Here is a 16,169-nt window from a genome sequence, read left to right as displayed (position 1 = left end):
TGCTTCTCCTCCTCCTCCCCAGCTGCTGCCTGGGGGGCTGCCCTGCCATTCTGCCACTCTGCCGCCGGCTCACCTTTGGTGCTCTCCAGCGGCCGCCATAGCTGGGGCTCCCCCTCGGCGTGGCACTGCGCAGCTGCTGGCAGCAGCGCCCCCCAGTGGGTGGCGGGAAGTCAGGGGCGCCAGTGGAAAAGCAAGTGGAGCAGGGGCTCAGGCGGTGGCGACGTCCCTTGGCAAAAGACTACACCCCCGGGCCTCAGTGAAATTGTCAAGTGTTGACCGGTCCTCCGTGATAAAAAGGTTGGGGACCACTGGGTTAAACTACATGTAATTTCCTATTCACCATAAAGGTGACGTTTGTTAAATATTCTCAGCTGAATCGATTAGGTGTTTTGCGTCTAGGTCTCAGGAAAGCTTTCTCAACCAGGTTTCATGAAAACCTAGGGTGCACCTTGAGGTGAGCTAGAATTTCAGGCTATAATTGCATCCATAACATTAGCTAAGAAATGTTTGATGAAGTTTCTCACTGACATGGAAACAGGAAGACGCTCAGGAGAATTCAAGAAAGCAAAAATAGCCAGTATTCTGAAACCTGGAAAACCAAAGCAACTGGCAACAAGTTGCAGACATATTTCCCTTCTGAGCTCCTTGAGAGGCTAATCCTGAATAGAATGGGTGATAGAATTGAACATTTCCCTATAGAGGAAGCAGAATTTAAACTCTGTTGTAGTTATGAAAGCCATGTTCTCAGCTTAATTTTTTTTTATTGAGGCAGGGTATCAGAACTGTCTTAAGACTTCAGCAGTTTTCATTGATCTGATTGTAGTTTATGATGCCATCACGAGGGATGGGTTGCTGTAAAAGTTTTCCCCTGCAGAACATTATTTCAAGTCCTTAATACCATGCTGATTGATAGGACTTTCCAAGTTGTTATGGGTCAGTCATTTAACAAGTAGAAGAACCTAAATAATAATAGTCTACCCCAGGGCTCAGTCCTTCCTTCAGTCTTTTTCAACTTGTACATCTCTGATATCACCTGTACTATGTCCCTTTTCTACAAAATATGCTACTAAAGGTGCTTCTATGATTTTAATGTGGATTTCTTTTACCTATGTTTTATAATGTGTGTTTTTATAGCATGTACAATCATCCCAACATGGAAGCTAGCACGGGCATAAAAAGACATAAGGTAAAGGTATCTCCTGTGCAAGCACAGAATTATGTCTGACCCTTGGGGTGACGCCCTCTAGCGTTTTCTTGGCAGACTCAATACAGGGTGGTTTTTCCATTTCCTTCCCCAGTCATTACGGTTTTACTCCCCAGCAAGCTGGGTACTCATTTTACTGACCTTGGAAGGATGGAAGGCTGAGTCCCACTCTATGCCACAAGAGGCTCTAAAAAGACATACATTATCCTTTTAGTGTTACAGTTTGTAAAATGACATACATTGACTGCACATACATCCTATGGATGTTCAAACTTTTCATCTCGTGAGTGGACTAAAATAATTTGCACTGCATGGAAAAAAAATGTATTCTCTGTAGTCATGTACAGAGTTCCAGTTATTTTTGAGCTTACAGAACAAAGCACTACACATTTTTCTTAACTGTGCTAGTGATGGGCAAACAAACCCAATTTTGGGTTCGGGGCAATTCAGCACATCCCAAATCTCAATTTTGGTACAATTCAGGTTCAACTTGATTTGGGAAGGCTGAATTTTCTGGCTCGGATGCATTTTAAAAAGACCAAAGTCCATTTAAACCCCCTCAGAGCCACCAAACAGCTGCTCCATGGAGAGGCTTCTTACAATTCTTGGCAAGAATGTTGAAGGCTGCAAAGCAATCTTTTATATCTAATGAATGTCCTTCAGCAGCACGTTTCTCGTGCCAGAGGGAAGTCTCTCACCTTACCCAAACAGATTCCTTAGTATCCAACCTGGTAAGCATGGATTTCCTCAATCTTCCTTTGCAGACTAGATCTCTTATAGAATGATAGCATTTTGCTAACTACTCATCCATTGAATATGGCATATCATGTTGTGCATAGATCCCCTTCTCTTAAAAAAAAAACCCTTCACATATGCTTCATACTATGGAGGGTGACTGCCATCTAGTGATGCTTTGCTGAAGGTGTTTAGCTATGTAAGGAACCAGAAAGATGGCCGCTGTTCAGTAGCAACATGGCACAGCCCAATTGCTGCTAATGTCAATCATCTGACCGCAATAGTGGTGTAAGTGGAGCAGCTGCATAATCCTCCCAGCCTTCAATTAGATGGGCTCATATGCATACTAGGTACGTTCTGAGAAAATCCTATTTAATTTTGCATTTCATAAAGGTAAAGGTATCCCTTGTGCAAGTACCGGGTCATATCTGACCCTTGGGGTGACGCCCTCCAGCGTTTTCATGGCAGACTCAATACGGGGTAGTTTGCCAGTGCCTTCCCCAGTCATTACCGTTTACCCCCCAGCAAGCTGGGTACTCATTTTACCGACCTCGGAAGGATGGAAGGCTGAGTCAACCTTGAGCCGGCTGCTGGGATTGAACTCCCAGCCTCATGGGCAGAGCTTTCAGACTGCATGTCTGCTGCCTTAACACTCTGCGCCACAAGAGGCATTTCATAGCAGCTAGTTATAGTCATTGATTGCTTGAAATGAGTCAGTGAAACTGACTGCCGAAGTTTTAGACATATCTCCCTGAGCGTTTGCATGATACGAAAATGAGATGTGAATGCTACATGAAGTTTGGCGGCATTTTTTGTTCTTGAATGAGCAGGCGGGTTCTTCAGTGGTGCCTGCGTATTGTACAGGGAAGTAGAAGATGAAGTAGTCCAAAGTGTGGGAGAGAATCTGCATACCTGTCAGGCAGATGCTGTGAAAACCCTACAGATTCCCCCCCCCCCAGGCAGGGAGAGACCCAGCTGGTCAAGATACCGGACCTCAAGGAAGAAAATGCATTTACATTTTTATTTCACTTTCCCTTCCAAAGAACTCAGAACGGTGTTCACAGCCCCCCCCCCCCAATACATTAGATTAGATATAGATTCCCTTTAATGGCATAAAAATTCAAGTAGATAGAAATAGCCACAACTCCGATGAACATAGGTGATGTGCAATAAAACCTGTTATACAGGTTAGCATTTCTGCAAGCACAAAAAAAATTAAATTTTAACATTGAACCAAGTACATTGAGCACTTTAGATAGTAAAGCACGATTGTTTTCATTTAGCAGAGCATTAAGGATTTGATGTTCATTTTTGCCCTAATTTGGTTATGTAGGCCTCAACTGGGGAACATTGACTGCAGAGGGCCGTACAGATGAGGGGGATGTGGGGGAGGGTGTCGGGGGCACCACAGCCATGCAGGCAAAGTCTGCATAGTAGGTTAGGGGGAGAGAGGATAACCAGCCAAGGGTCTCCCAGTGAGTGGGCATCATGCTGCACAATGTAGAAACCTTTAACCACCAGCACCACTAGAGGTCAGAAGGGAGCTACAGATTGAGTCTTCTTAACTCTAACCTGCCCTTAATTTAAAATAGTTTGCTAAGCTGCTGCTTCTTACCCAAGCCTGCCCCAGCAAGTAACCTTTTAAAGGAAAGGTCTTTCCCAGCACCTTTAAAACATAATGTGGCTCAAATTAGAATGACAGTGATGCACTGAATGCTTTAAAATGCTTTAACGTACATTATAACTTTATCACTATCACTCTTTTTATTCCTCATCTATATATCTATATTTATGTCTCTACCTATATCATTCTCTCTCTCTCTCGCTATCTCTTTTATCTTTATCAAATTCTATCTCTCTCTAATCAAACTAACTTTCTCTCTATATAGATCTTTTTTCTGTCTTTCTCTATTTACCTTTATGTCTACCTCTATTTAAGGTGACCAGGTTGTCCCACTTTTGGAGGGGCATCTGGGAGCACCTGGCAAATTGTACTTAAGTTGAAATTAAAAATCTATATATTTCAATACTATTTTTGCGTTCTATGCATTCTATGAAACTTTTTGTCGCTCCATATAGACCAAAATTTTAATCATGACCCCCCCGGTCAATGGTGTCCTGCTTTACCAATGTTAAAATCTGGTCACCTTACTCTATCTTAACCTCTCTTTCTTTGTCTATATAGCTATCCTTATCTCTCTCTCTGTCTCATTATCTTTGCTTTTCTATCTCTTTAATCTATACATCTGTCTATTTATATTTATTTATATCTCTTTTCTCTCAGTGTATCTCTTTATGACTATATATTTCTCCCTTTCTCTCAAAATTTATCTCTGTTTATCCTGCTCATTCTCTCCCACTCTTCATTTTTTTTTGCAACTACACCAGTATACTTCCCACCATATTTTTTGCACCATCAGTTGTGAAGCTTTTTAATTTATCCCAACTCAGATCAAAATTTTCTACTTCTTGCTCTTATCTAATGCCAAAGGGAAAAAACGTCAAAAATCTTTTGCCTTGACAACCAGTGACATATGCAGCTCTTCTAGTTCTTTGCCTGGTGGTTGTAGAGGCAGATACACTGACATGACTAACACAAGATGCCTTCTCAGGGCATATTTCCTCCATTAATTTAGCAATGCACTTTTGAACAAATTCACTATCAGGGAATGGTCTACCACTTTCAGCAATACATTTAGCAACATGCTAGCTGGCCCTCACAGTTGACAGGTTCTCTTCAACATGCTTTTTAAAAGTGTAAGGTAAAGGTATCCCCTGTGCAAGCACCAAGTCATGTCTGGCCCTTGGGGTGACGCCCTCTAGCGTTTTCATGGCAGACTCAATAGGGGGTGGTATGCCAGTGCCTTCCCCAGTCATTACTATTTTACACACCAGCAAGCTGGGTACTCATTTGACCGACCTCGGAAGGAGTCAACCTTGAGCCAGCTGCTGGGATCGAACTCCCAGCCTCATGGTCAGAGCTTCAGGCAGCATGTCTGCTGCCTTACCACTCTGCACCACAAGAGGCTCTTATTTCTGCAAAAACATTGACATTTTCAGAGAGTTTAACTTGTTCACACGCATCTCTCCATATATCGAGTAGCTCTTATGACTTTAATGATTGCTAATTTCATTTCCTTATCCATTATTATTAGGAAAAGGTTAGTTTCAAGTATGGCTGAGGAATCCTTATTTTATGTATAATAATTTTATTCCACTTCGTTAATTTTATTCTGCACTTGCAATTTTCTTATTTATACTGTGACATATATATGTATATATATTTTCATTTTACTGTTTTAACGCTTTGTTTGTTTGCATGATTTTCATGGCTTCAAACAATAATTTTTTAAAAAATTAGTCTTCTTAAGAGTGTTCCCAGTAAGGCTTTTAAATAGATACACTGAAGCAAGTAGCCTTCTGAAGTTGAAGGATAGCTGGACTTCTCCGTTTACTTTGCTCGACTGATATCTGGTGGTTTCTGCCTTCTTCCATGTTCTACCACTCATGAAGATGCCAGTGAATCCATGAATATATACTGTTACGTTAAATGAAAATTCTGAAAATAAGCAAGTTTTAGTCCAGCCAGGACACAGACGAAGGTATTAATTATTGGAAAAGTTTTCTTTATTTTCAGAATTACAATGCAAAGTATCCTCCAACATGTCTTGTGGCAATTTAAAAAAATGCATATTTCAGTTACAATGTAATAAGCAAAACCTTGTCAGGGGAGTTTTCAGGAAGCTCTTTTGCATGTAGAAGTCCCAGGATGACTTTAGCGATGGCTGCCAAAATGAGGGGAGGGACTTAGTTGGCGCTAAATTTCTCAACCTCCAGGTGGGGCCTGCAAATGTCTTAGAATTACAACTGATCACCAACCTGCAGAAATCACATCCCCTGGAGAAAATGGCTGCCATGGAGGGTGTTCTTCGTACTGCTATTCACTGCTAAGGTCCTGTCCCATCCGTTCCCCTAACCCTGTCCTCCATAGGCTCCATTAAAAAATCTTCAGGAATTTCCCTATCCAGAGTTGGCAAACTTAGCTGGAGCTGATTGTTGGCACAATGAAAGGAAGCATAGCCGCCATTCATAATGGTGCACAACAGAAATTAAAGGCATAAAACCAAAAGTCTAAAGTAATTACTATTGACCCCCACCAATAGTTAATACGTTTCTATACAGTACACATAGTTACATATCATGACAGGGCGCATAATTGTAGTTTACATTCCAAGTATAATACTCCAAGTATTCTCATTTTCCCATGTGACAGGATTCACATCTCTAAAATAGTTTTCTCAGGATCTATTGGAGTATTGGCTGAAACTTCCACAGTCGGATACCATTATATCATTTGGGAGTTGGCAGAATCCTCACAAACATCTAAACCCAAAGCCAAAATAAGGTTCTGAAGTTTATTTTGAGGTCAGGCAGCAATGAAAATAAAGCAGAAAGTGCCTCAACTAGAAGGGCTCCACATAATAGTCCGAGCATAAGGTACAGTCTTTTGGATATTATTTATTTATTTATTTAATTTATATCTTGATTTTTCCTCCAATGGGGAACCAATGAAATTTACATCATTCTCTGTTTTATCTTCACAAGAACCCTGTGAGGAAGGCTAGGGCAAGAGTGTGCAATTGGCCCCAATGTCCCCCCAGAAGTTTCCATGGCAGAGTGCGGATTCGAACTTGGGTTTCCCAGATCCTAGTGTGACACTTTAACCACTACACCCACTGAAGGGACACCTTAGATCAGGGGTAGTCAAACTGCGGCCCTCCAGATGTCCATGGACTACAATTCCCAGGAGCCCCTGCCAGCAAATGCTGGCAGGGGTTCCTGGAAATTGTAGTCCATGGACATCTGGAGGGCCGCAGTTTGACTACCCCTGCCTTAGATGTTATTTCAGTATATCCAGAGGAGGCCTATTATTAATAATCTTTGAGTAAATATAAGACTCAAAGGATTAGAACAGCACAGGGACAAATTGCTATAAGAGCTGCTATTTATGTATTTGTGCTATTGATGTATGGCTATTAAATTTAGATAACTAATTTGTATGAGGTCAATGATCAAACAAAGATCTTAACAAGGTGACTGGCTTGAGCAAATGGCCTTAGATTTGGAGACTTGTGTTATGAAATATAAATCTCAGCTGGTTTGAAAGAGACTTAAAAAAACAGCATGGAATCACCTCTCATATCTTGCAGGGCTTGCTCGTGCCCAGAAAAATTTGCTATTCGGTGAAATCTGTCATCTTTTGCGGAAATTGTACATAGCCTTTAGTAATATTTTCAGGTTAAAAAGCTCAGAATGCAGTTTTACCACACTGTTTAATGATATTTAGAATTTCCTATCCCTAAATATTTCCTATCTGAAAGAATGATATAGTTTCTGTGATTAGACTTGGAATCACAGGTCAACAATTTACTAAGGCAATCACAAAGTTCTTGAGGGGGGGGGACCTGAATATTTCAATCTGTATCAATAGCCCATGGTTTAAAGGTCCCAGGTACATCCTTTGGAATCTAAAAGAAAAGAAAAGAACAATATATTTTTAAGTGTGAATGTTATGATATGCATTCAAAATCAAGTCCCATCATTCCATCCTTCCTGGCACATTGCTTTTAAATTTAAAATCCTTCAAGAGACCTCATCTCAGATCACCCTCCCCCTCTCCAGTCTCACCTAGGGTTTTCTGCATTCTTGTTTTCCTTGCTTGTGAGTTCCTGCTGCTTCAGGGGGCATTCTCTGTTTCACGTGTGTTTTACTCCCTCTAGTGGCTGATGCAATATTACATCACATTATGTCTGGTCTATCTGCAAATTTAAACCGAAGGTTTTTAATGCCGGACAGAAACCGATGGAATATTGAATGAACCACTAGATGGAGGAAAACTTGTGTGGAAAGGAGCTGTGAAGCAAAGGGGAACTCACAAGACCAGAAAATGAGAATGTGGGAAGGCACTCAGTTTCCCTTTAAGTCTGCTAAACAAGTCCCATTTCCTGCCTTCTATCCAGCATGTCTCCGCGTGGGATTCTGTGCATGTCCACATCCATTCCATCCATTGTCTATCTCTTGCTCCTCAATTAACAATGTCCTTTTACTGATATTGATATAGAGATGGATAGATGGGTATAAATTCCCAGAGGGGAAATGGTTTTGTTGGTTGGACTAGATTCAAACTGGTGTCTTGTAGCACATAAAAGACTAACAGCATTTTATTCCTGCATAATGTTCATGGTCTAGAGCAGTGGTCCCCAACCCTCGGGCCGCGGCTCCTTCTCCCCCCCCCCCGAAGCGAGAAGCTCACCAGGCTGCGAGCAAATCGGCCGCCAAAGCGGCCGATTAGCTCACGGCCCGGCAAGCTTCTCGCTTCGGGGGGGGGGAGGGAAGAGAAGCTTGCTGAGCCGCAAGCTAATTGGCTGCTTTAGCGGCCGATTTGCTTGCGGCCCGGAGGGGCCAGGAGGGGGAGCCGCGGCCGCCGGCATGGCGGTGGCGCAAACGCACATGCCCGCCCCTGCCGGGCGCAAACGTGCGTGCGCGGCAGTCCGCACATGCGCGCTTGCGCTGGGGCTGCCGCGCGTGCGCTGGCCCCCGGACCGCCCTCTCCCTGGACTCCAGAACAGCGGTCCGCAGCGGGTGCAAGCTTGAGGACCGCTGGTCTAGAGCCCACATCTTTAGATGCAACGGGCTGATATCCACTAGGCAAAGGATATTGAGAAAGTGGTTACCATCTCTGTAAAATAATCAGCACAAGCCATGCGAATCCTTTCTCCATTCAATGGGCTCTTCAGTGGAAAAATGCCATTCAGGCCTCTTTCCTTCCGGGCAGAAGCTATGGCATCCTTGATTGCAAAGAATACAGAAGATCCTAGAAATACACCAGTTTCTCCCATACTCTGTAAGAAGAAAAAAATCAACAACAGTTTTTTTTTTTTGAAATAAGATTAGAAAAAAGAAACACTGGTGGTTGGTACACAATGACCTTTTCCTTGTGAGGGGAGAAGGCTGGGTCAGTGCTGGTCTGGCAACAGGGCTAATCCTGTTTCCAGATGACTTTGGTCCTGGCCCAGCCAAAATCAGGTCCTCCATTGTCTCACAGCAAGGGAATGTAGGTATTTCCGCATTCTCTTTTTTTGCAGCAGGTGCCAATGGGGCCCATCTCAGGCCAGGCCCATGTGGAAGATGAGGAGCTGAGCCTTCTAGGCTTGTCTTGTCTCCTGCCTATGGCATCCCAGAAGGGACAAAAAAATGCCCCAGTCAGGTCTGCAATGCTTCACGGCACCGCAGAGCCAACTGGGGCTTTTCCATGAAAATATCCCCCCTCCCCGGCGGCAGAACCTCTCCACCCTGGCTGACTCATGTGAAGGCAGCAGTCTAGGGGAGACCCGGTCTGGCAGGGAGAATGTTCCCTGTCCAGACTTGGGAAGTGGTGGGGCTAACTGCTGCATCCGAAGAATTGCCAGTGGCCCAGTCCAATCGCTACTGTGCAGAATGGGTCAATGTTATTTAAAGCAGTGGTCCCCAACCCGCGGGCTGCGGCCTGGTGCCGGGCTGAGAAGGCCTTGGCACCGGTCCACAGCTCCTGCCCTCCCCCCCCCGAAGCGAGAGGAGCGAGCAAGCGTCCGCCGCTGATGGATGGCGCTTTCATAACTTCCTTTGTATTAAAGTGCGGGTTCACCACGAGGGCAGGCCCATCCATCACACCGCTGAATGGGCCTTTGATTTGCTGAGAGCACCAGGCGCTGCACGGGCTGTCTGCTCTGCGGGCGCGGTTAATATCTATCGCTGCAGCCGTGAGGGAGACGATGACCTGCCGGGCGCAAACGTGCATGCGCGGCAGTCCGCACATGCGCGTTTGCGCTGGGGCTGCCGCGCGTGCACGGGCCCCCGGGCCGCCCTCTCCCCCCACTCCGCCGCAGCGGTCCGCAGCGGCTGAAAGCTTGCGGACCGCTGATTTAAAGTCATAGAGAAGTTCAGATTGAGTCTAACTGAAAAGTTGGCCAAGGAAGTCTGGACATTTAATATTTTGAAAGACACTGGCTTTCTTTCAAGTGACAGCTCCCTTCCAGATACAAAAAGCTTAAAGACCCGGCCAAATAAAAATTGAAAATAAAGGTTCCAGAAATCACCTTTGCTTTTCAGAGAAGCATAGACCTTTCCTTGTAGTGTTACAGTCAGTTAAAGAAACATTTTGTCAGAGAAGCCACAGTCTAGATTAAATCCAAGCATCCTGGCGCCCCGCTTGACAGATAAGACCCCTGTTGTAAAAACCAGCTTTTTGGAGTAAAGGTGAAAGATACAGATTTTGACGTACAGAAGTATAGTTGGGCTTATTAGCATAATAAAATAACCACCCACTCCTGGGTGGACTTAGACAGCTTTTTAATGCACATGCAATTGTATGGAGTTGTATGTTTCGGGCGTAAAGGGAAAAGAGTGTGAGGTCGGCCGAGGAATCATAGATTTGGAAGGGGCCATACAGGCCATCTAATCCAACCCCCTGCTCAATGCAGGATCAGCCCTAAGCATCCTAAAGCATCCAAGAAAAGTGTGTATCCAACCTTTGGTTGAAGACTGCCAGTGAGGGGGAGCTCACCACCTCCTGAGGCAGCCTATTCCACTGCTGAACTACTCTGACTGTGGTCCCTTGGCCCCAGATCATCCTCATCGCTCTCCTCTGTACCCTTTCAATTTTATCTACGTCCTTCTTGAAGTGAGGCCTCCAGAACTGCACACAGTACTCCAGGTGTGGTCTGACCAGTGCCATATACAATGGGACTATGACATCTTGTGATTTTGATGTGATGCCCCTGTTGATACAGCCCAAAATGGCATTTGCCTTTTTTACCGCTGCATCACACTGCCTGCTCATCCACAAGTACCCCAAGGTCTCATTCACACACAGTGTTACCTAGAAGCGTATCCCCCATCCAGTAGGCATGCTTTTCATTTTTCTGACTCAGATGCAGAACTTTACACTTATTTTTATTAAATTGCATCTCATTTGCCCATTTTTCCATTGTGTTCAGATCTCGTTGAACTCTGTCTCTATCTTCCGGAGTATTTGCCAGTCCTCCCAATTTGGTGTCATCTGCAAACTTGATGAGTAGTCCCTCCACACCCTCATCTAGATTATTAATAAATATGTTAAAAAGTACTGGACCAAGCACTGAGCCCTGAGGTACCCCGCTAGTCACCTCCCTCCAGTCTGATGAAACACCATTGACAACAACTCTTTGAGTGTGGTCCTCTAACCCAGTGGTCCCCAACCTTTATTAGGCTGGGGACCGGCAGGGTATCGGGCCGCGCCTGCAGGGACCGTGCCCGTGCGGGCCACGCTCACGCTTCGGGCTGTGCCCGCGGATCGAGCCGCGCCCGGCCGCGCCCGCGAGCCGCACCGAACCGCGCCCGCGGGCCGCACCCGTGGATCGGGCCGTGCCCGCAAGCCGCGCCTGGCCGCGCCCGCGGGCCGCACCCGTGAATCGGGCCGCACTGCACGGGCGCGGCCCGGCCCTGATTCCCTCTCCCCGCCCTCCCGCAGTAAGTAGCTTCCCGGGCCGCAAGCTTGCGGCCTGGGAAGTTTTTTACTGCAGGGGGGGGCGGGGAGAGGGAGCCGCGGCCCGGCGCCATGGCCTTTGTGGCCCGGCGCCGGGTCGCGGCCCGCAGGTTGAGGACCACTGCTCTAACCAATTCCCTATCCACCTAACTATCTGAAAATCCAGATTGAAGTCCTTCAATTTATCCATCCGAACATCATGGGGAACCTTATCAAAAGCTTTACTAAAATCCAAGTAAACAACATCAACCGAATTTCCACGATCCAGCAAACTTGTCTCTTGGTCAAAAAAGGAAACCAGGTTGGTCTGACAGGACCTGTTGGAGACAAATCCATGCTGACTTCCTTGGATCACCAAATTGTCCTCCAGATGTTTGCAGATCGCTCCCTTTAATATCTGCTCCATTATCTTACCAACAACAGAGGTCAGACTCATTGGTCTGTAGTTTCCCGGGTCATTCTTCCTCCCTTTTTTGAAGATCGGAATATCGTTTGCTCTCTTCCAGTCCTCCGGGACATCTCCAGTCCTTAAAGAGTTCCCAAATATTCTGGGAGGTACAGTTTAGATGTGATGTTACTGGATGAACTGTGTAAAGGATTGCTTTGGACTAGCAAGTTTTGAGAAAGATTGAAGTCTTCACCAAAGAGGACTAAGCTATCTCCTTATCAGCACTGATATAGGTCATTCTTTCTTATTCAAATCTGTGAATTTATTTGGCCTAACAGGAGGAAGGAAAAGCTGTTTGTAAGCTGCTTTGGGACTCCTTCAAATAGTGAAAAATGGTATATAAAAAACAAGCTCTTCTATTGGAAGAAATGAGTCTTGCCTTCATTCGTTCATGAGTGGGTTGTTAGGCTTAGCAGGCACACTAAGGGCATTTCCGCACATCTGAAAAAATAGTGTTATGCCAGCTGAATGGCGAAGCACTAAATATTATCATGCCCCCAGCCATTCCTCACCTTGCCGTCTCACTGTACTCTTCCACCTTTTTGCGCTGCTTACCCTCCACAATGGAAATGGCGGAAGAGAGCAATGTGGTTTATACATGACTCTCTTCTGCCTGTCAATCAAGCCAGGCAGCCAATTCCCTTTCTCCTTTTTTTAAAGGTCCCACAATTCATAGTTCTCCATTTAAATGCCTATGCATCTAATCAAGATGCAAAGTGCTATTTATATCGCCATCCCTTTTGGAATCATGAGTCTTGAATCTTTAAGAAATTAATCTCGTTCCTGAATTTTTTGGGGGGAGACTTTAAAGAGGCATACTTTGTATGACAACTTTGGGGGGAAAATTAATTTTGGCTTTGCCTGCATGCTTGTATGCCTTACTCCAGGCAGTTCACCTAAAAAAAATCCTGTCCCCGGGAGAAGGGAGAGGGAGGCGAGTACGAGGGCAGGACATTGGAGGTAGAGATAACACTTCTTCGCCTCCAAACATATATTTGGCATGTAGTGTGCTGGTTGTCCATTGGTGAAAAGCGCTTTTTAAGTTTGTGAATCCACTTTTTGGGATTCACCAACTCGCTCTCTAAAATGGCAGATTTAGTGTGAAATTTGCTGGCTGGACATGGGAGGCTGGCAACATCATGCAGAGCACCTGGAATATAGCATCTTCGGGGGGTATGTATCATGCTAAATTTATGGCATGAGGAAAGTTCAGATAGGGGGCTTAGATGATATCTTTAATGTGGCATATAGTTGGGCCTAAAAGTAAGTTACTGCCTACATTCAGGAGTAACTTTAGATGTTACTGGAATATGATAACATTAAAGGCAACTATAAAGTCTTTTACACACTGTAGATGGGGAATGGTTTATCTTTCAATGCAGTAAATTTCTTTTGCAGATTAAATTAAACAGCAGCAAAACAATACAGAATTCTCCTTAATTACTAGATTATTGGCATATCTAATATATTTACCTTGGAGGAGTAGATCACAATGGGGTTCTCTGTGTTTGGTAGCAAGTAGACTCTAAACAATTCTGGGACGTCACAAACAGCAGGGATTTTATAGGTGTCTGGACCCCGCGTATACTGCTCTCCTTCTGGAGAGAATTTCACTTCTTCTTGAGTATAAAGTCCAAGTCCCTGCATAAAGCCACCTTCAATCTGAGGGAGTATAAACATACATCATTTCAGGATAGATATGGGAAACATTTAGGATGCCACCTGTAGAACATGGAAATTACAATTGATCTTCAGACTATATAGCAGGGGTAGTCAAACTGCGGCCCTCCAGATGTCCATGGACTACAATTACCAGAAGCCCCTGCCAGCATTCGCTGGCAGGGGCTTCTGGGAATTGTGGTCCATGGATATCTGGAGGGCCACAGTTTGACTACCCCTGCTATAGAGAGCTGTTTCCCTGGAGGAAATGGCTGTTCTGGTAGGTGGACTCTATGGCATTATACTTGGCTGAGGTCCCTTTCTTCTCCAATCCCCCTCCCTTTAGTCTGTTCCCAAAACTACATGAATCTCTCAACCTAGAGATGACAATGTTAGAGGCAGAGAGCTAGCTTGCTGTAGTGATTAAGAGCAGCAGCTTCTAATCTAAAGAGCCAGTTTTGATTCCCCATTCCTCCACATGCAAACAGCTCGGTGACCTTGGGCTAGTCACAATCCTGTTAGAGCTGTTCTTACAGAACAGTTTCTCCCAGAGTTCTCTCAGCCTCACCTACCTCACAGGGGGTCTGTTGTAAGGAGAGGAAGAAAAATTGATGCAAGCTGCCTTGAGACTCCTTCAAGCAGTAAAAAAGTGGTGTATAAAAACTACCTTTTCTTCTTCCTCTTAAAGCTGCTAGACAAAGAAGGTTTTGTAACTATAATCTAAACCTATTTTTTCCTGTCTCTTGTCATGTGCTCTGTAGCCAACAGTAAATCTAATATAATCTTCATTTACCAGGACATATATATATATATCAATGGGTTTTTCCTTTAACCCACAACCCATTACACTTGGAATATTGTATGATCTACAGTTGTCAAATTTTCCTCTAGGACCTGGGAGATCCCTGCTTCCAGCAGGCCTTTCCTGCCACTGTTTTGTTGGGTGGTGGGAGAAAAATATGGGGGAAGTGGAGGGGTGAAGGCCAGTCCATGATGTGCTAATGACATTTCCAACATGACATCAGTGCAATGCTGGTCATAGAATTATGGTTAAATTATAGAGTTTTGGCCAAATGGCAGAATATCTGGTTTGCTCCAAATGTCATTTCTGGTCATGCAGGATGTGATGTCAGTTTATCACTGGTAACATTATTATGTGGCCAATGAGCCCCGCCTCCCACCATGGTGGGTCTTCCAGCAGTCACCTGCCTTGGGCTTGCAACTCTAGTCTGGCTCCACACTGTTTATCTTTTATAGCAGCTTAGCATTTAAGATCTTACAGGACAGGGTTCTAGTATGTCTTCTCCCCACACTCCTTGTTGTGGAATTAACACAAAAATGGTAATTGTGATTGGTGAAAGAAATTTCTCTCTTTTCAAGGAATCTGTCACCCTTCACAATTCACTTTTAGCATCTGGGGCTTCCACAGAATGGCCTATTATGCACGGCCGCTGAAACGGCGGCATGGAGAACGCAGAGAAGGAGGAAGTGAAGCAAACCGCTTACGCACGGGACGGAACACAACGGCGGCAAAACCCAGAGTATCTGATTATGCACGCGGCTACTCCGGAGCCGCTTCTGGTTGCGGCCTGGTCCCGGGAAGCTCCACTTTCTTCTGCATCTCGCTAACACAGCTTTTTTGGCGGCATACGTTGAATCTGCACCCGGTTGCCGCCTGCAGTGTGCATAATTGGTGATTTTAGCCGCCGCCATTCCACCCTGAATGCAGACCTTCCACTCCGTGCATAATGGGCCAATGGCAGTTCTCTGTGGAACTATCCTTGCTATTGGAAAGGGGGGGGACGATACTGAGTATTCAAGAAGGTGATAAGACTTATATTGATAACGGAGCCATTCAAAAAGTCTTTCATAGTTATTACATTAATCCAGGCTTTGTCAGCCAGGGTTTCATGAAAACCTGGGGTTTCTTGATGGTCCTGGAAGGGTTTCCCAAATGGGTGGGTGTTAATTAATTTATATATATATATATATAATATATATATTTAATTAGTTAAACATTTATCAAGTGATATGACCATATATGGTCATGGAGACCTGCCCCCCCCAAATGGCCAGTGCTGGGCCTGGAAAGGGTGGGAAGGGGAGGGGCCATGGGTGGGCATGTACAGAGCTATGCTTCTAGCTGGTCAACCCAATTATTTGTTTAATTGCTCCAGATTACAATATATATGCATAATACATGTAACCCATTTGCTAAAAGAGATATTAAAATAAGGCTGTAATATAAAACCAATTTTCTTCTCATTTGTACCATCATTCCTTCTCTGTTACGGTCTAGAATTCATCTATGCAGTATTAGAGGATACATTTCTCAGAAATGGAGTAGATAAATATTTTTTATCTATTCATTTGTTGTCTCTTACTCGTTTTTACACTTCTTTTTTCTGTGTTTTTTTTTCTGGTTGGAACATCACCATAACATGATGTTATGTTTTAACATTGGATATGAAGTTATCTTGAGGTTTGGTTCTGTTTTGTTGTTGGGATTGTATATACATATATATACATACATATACATATACATATACATATACATATAC

At 44.4% G+C, this 16,169-nt stretch overlaps 1 protein-coding gene across 1 annotated transcript in view; it reads right to left on the bottom strand.

Annotated features, from left to right (window-relative positions):
* Positions 1-6,834: 6,834 nt before the first annotated feature.
* Positions 6,835-16,169, bottom strand: part of LOC143828623 (aldehyde oxidase 3-like) — a 69,407-nt gene continuing 60,072 nt past the window's right edge. The window contains exons 33-35 of the mRNA XM_077318910.1: positions 13,423-13,611; positions 8,674-8,841; positions 6,835-7,467 (exon numbers count right to left, since the gene is read on the bottom strand). Coding sequence (XP_077175025.1) covers positions 7,414-7,467; positions 8,674-8,841; positions 13,423-13,611 — 411 coding nt within the window. The 3' untranslated portion in view covers positions 6,835-7,413. The remainder of the gene's footprint in view (positions 7,468-8,673; positions 8,842-13,422; positions 13,612-16,169) is intronic.

The sequence above is a fragment of the Paroedura picta genome, chromosome 2 (assembly GCF_049243985.1).
Source record: "Paroedura picta isolate Pp20150507F chromosome 2, Ppicta_v3.0, whole genome shotgun sequence".
Taxonomy (NCBI): Eukaryota; Metazoa; Chordata; class Lepidosauria; order Squamata; family Gekkonidae; genus Paroedura; species Paroedura picta.
This window is presented reverse-complemented; position numbering and strand designations above follow the sequence as displayed.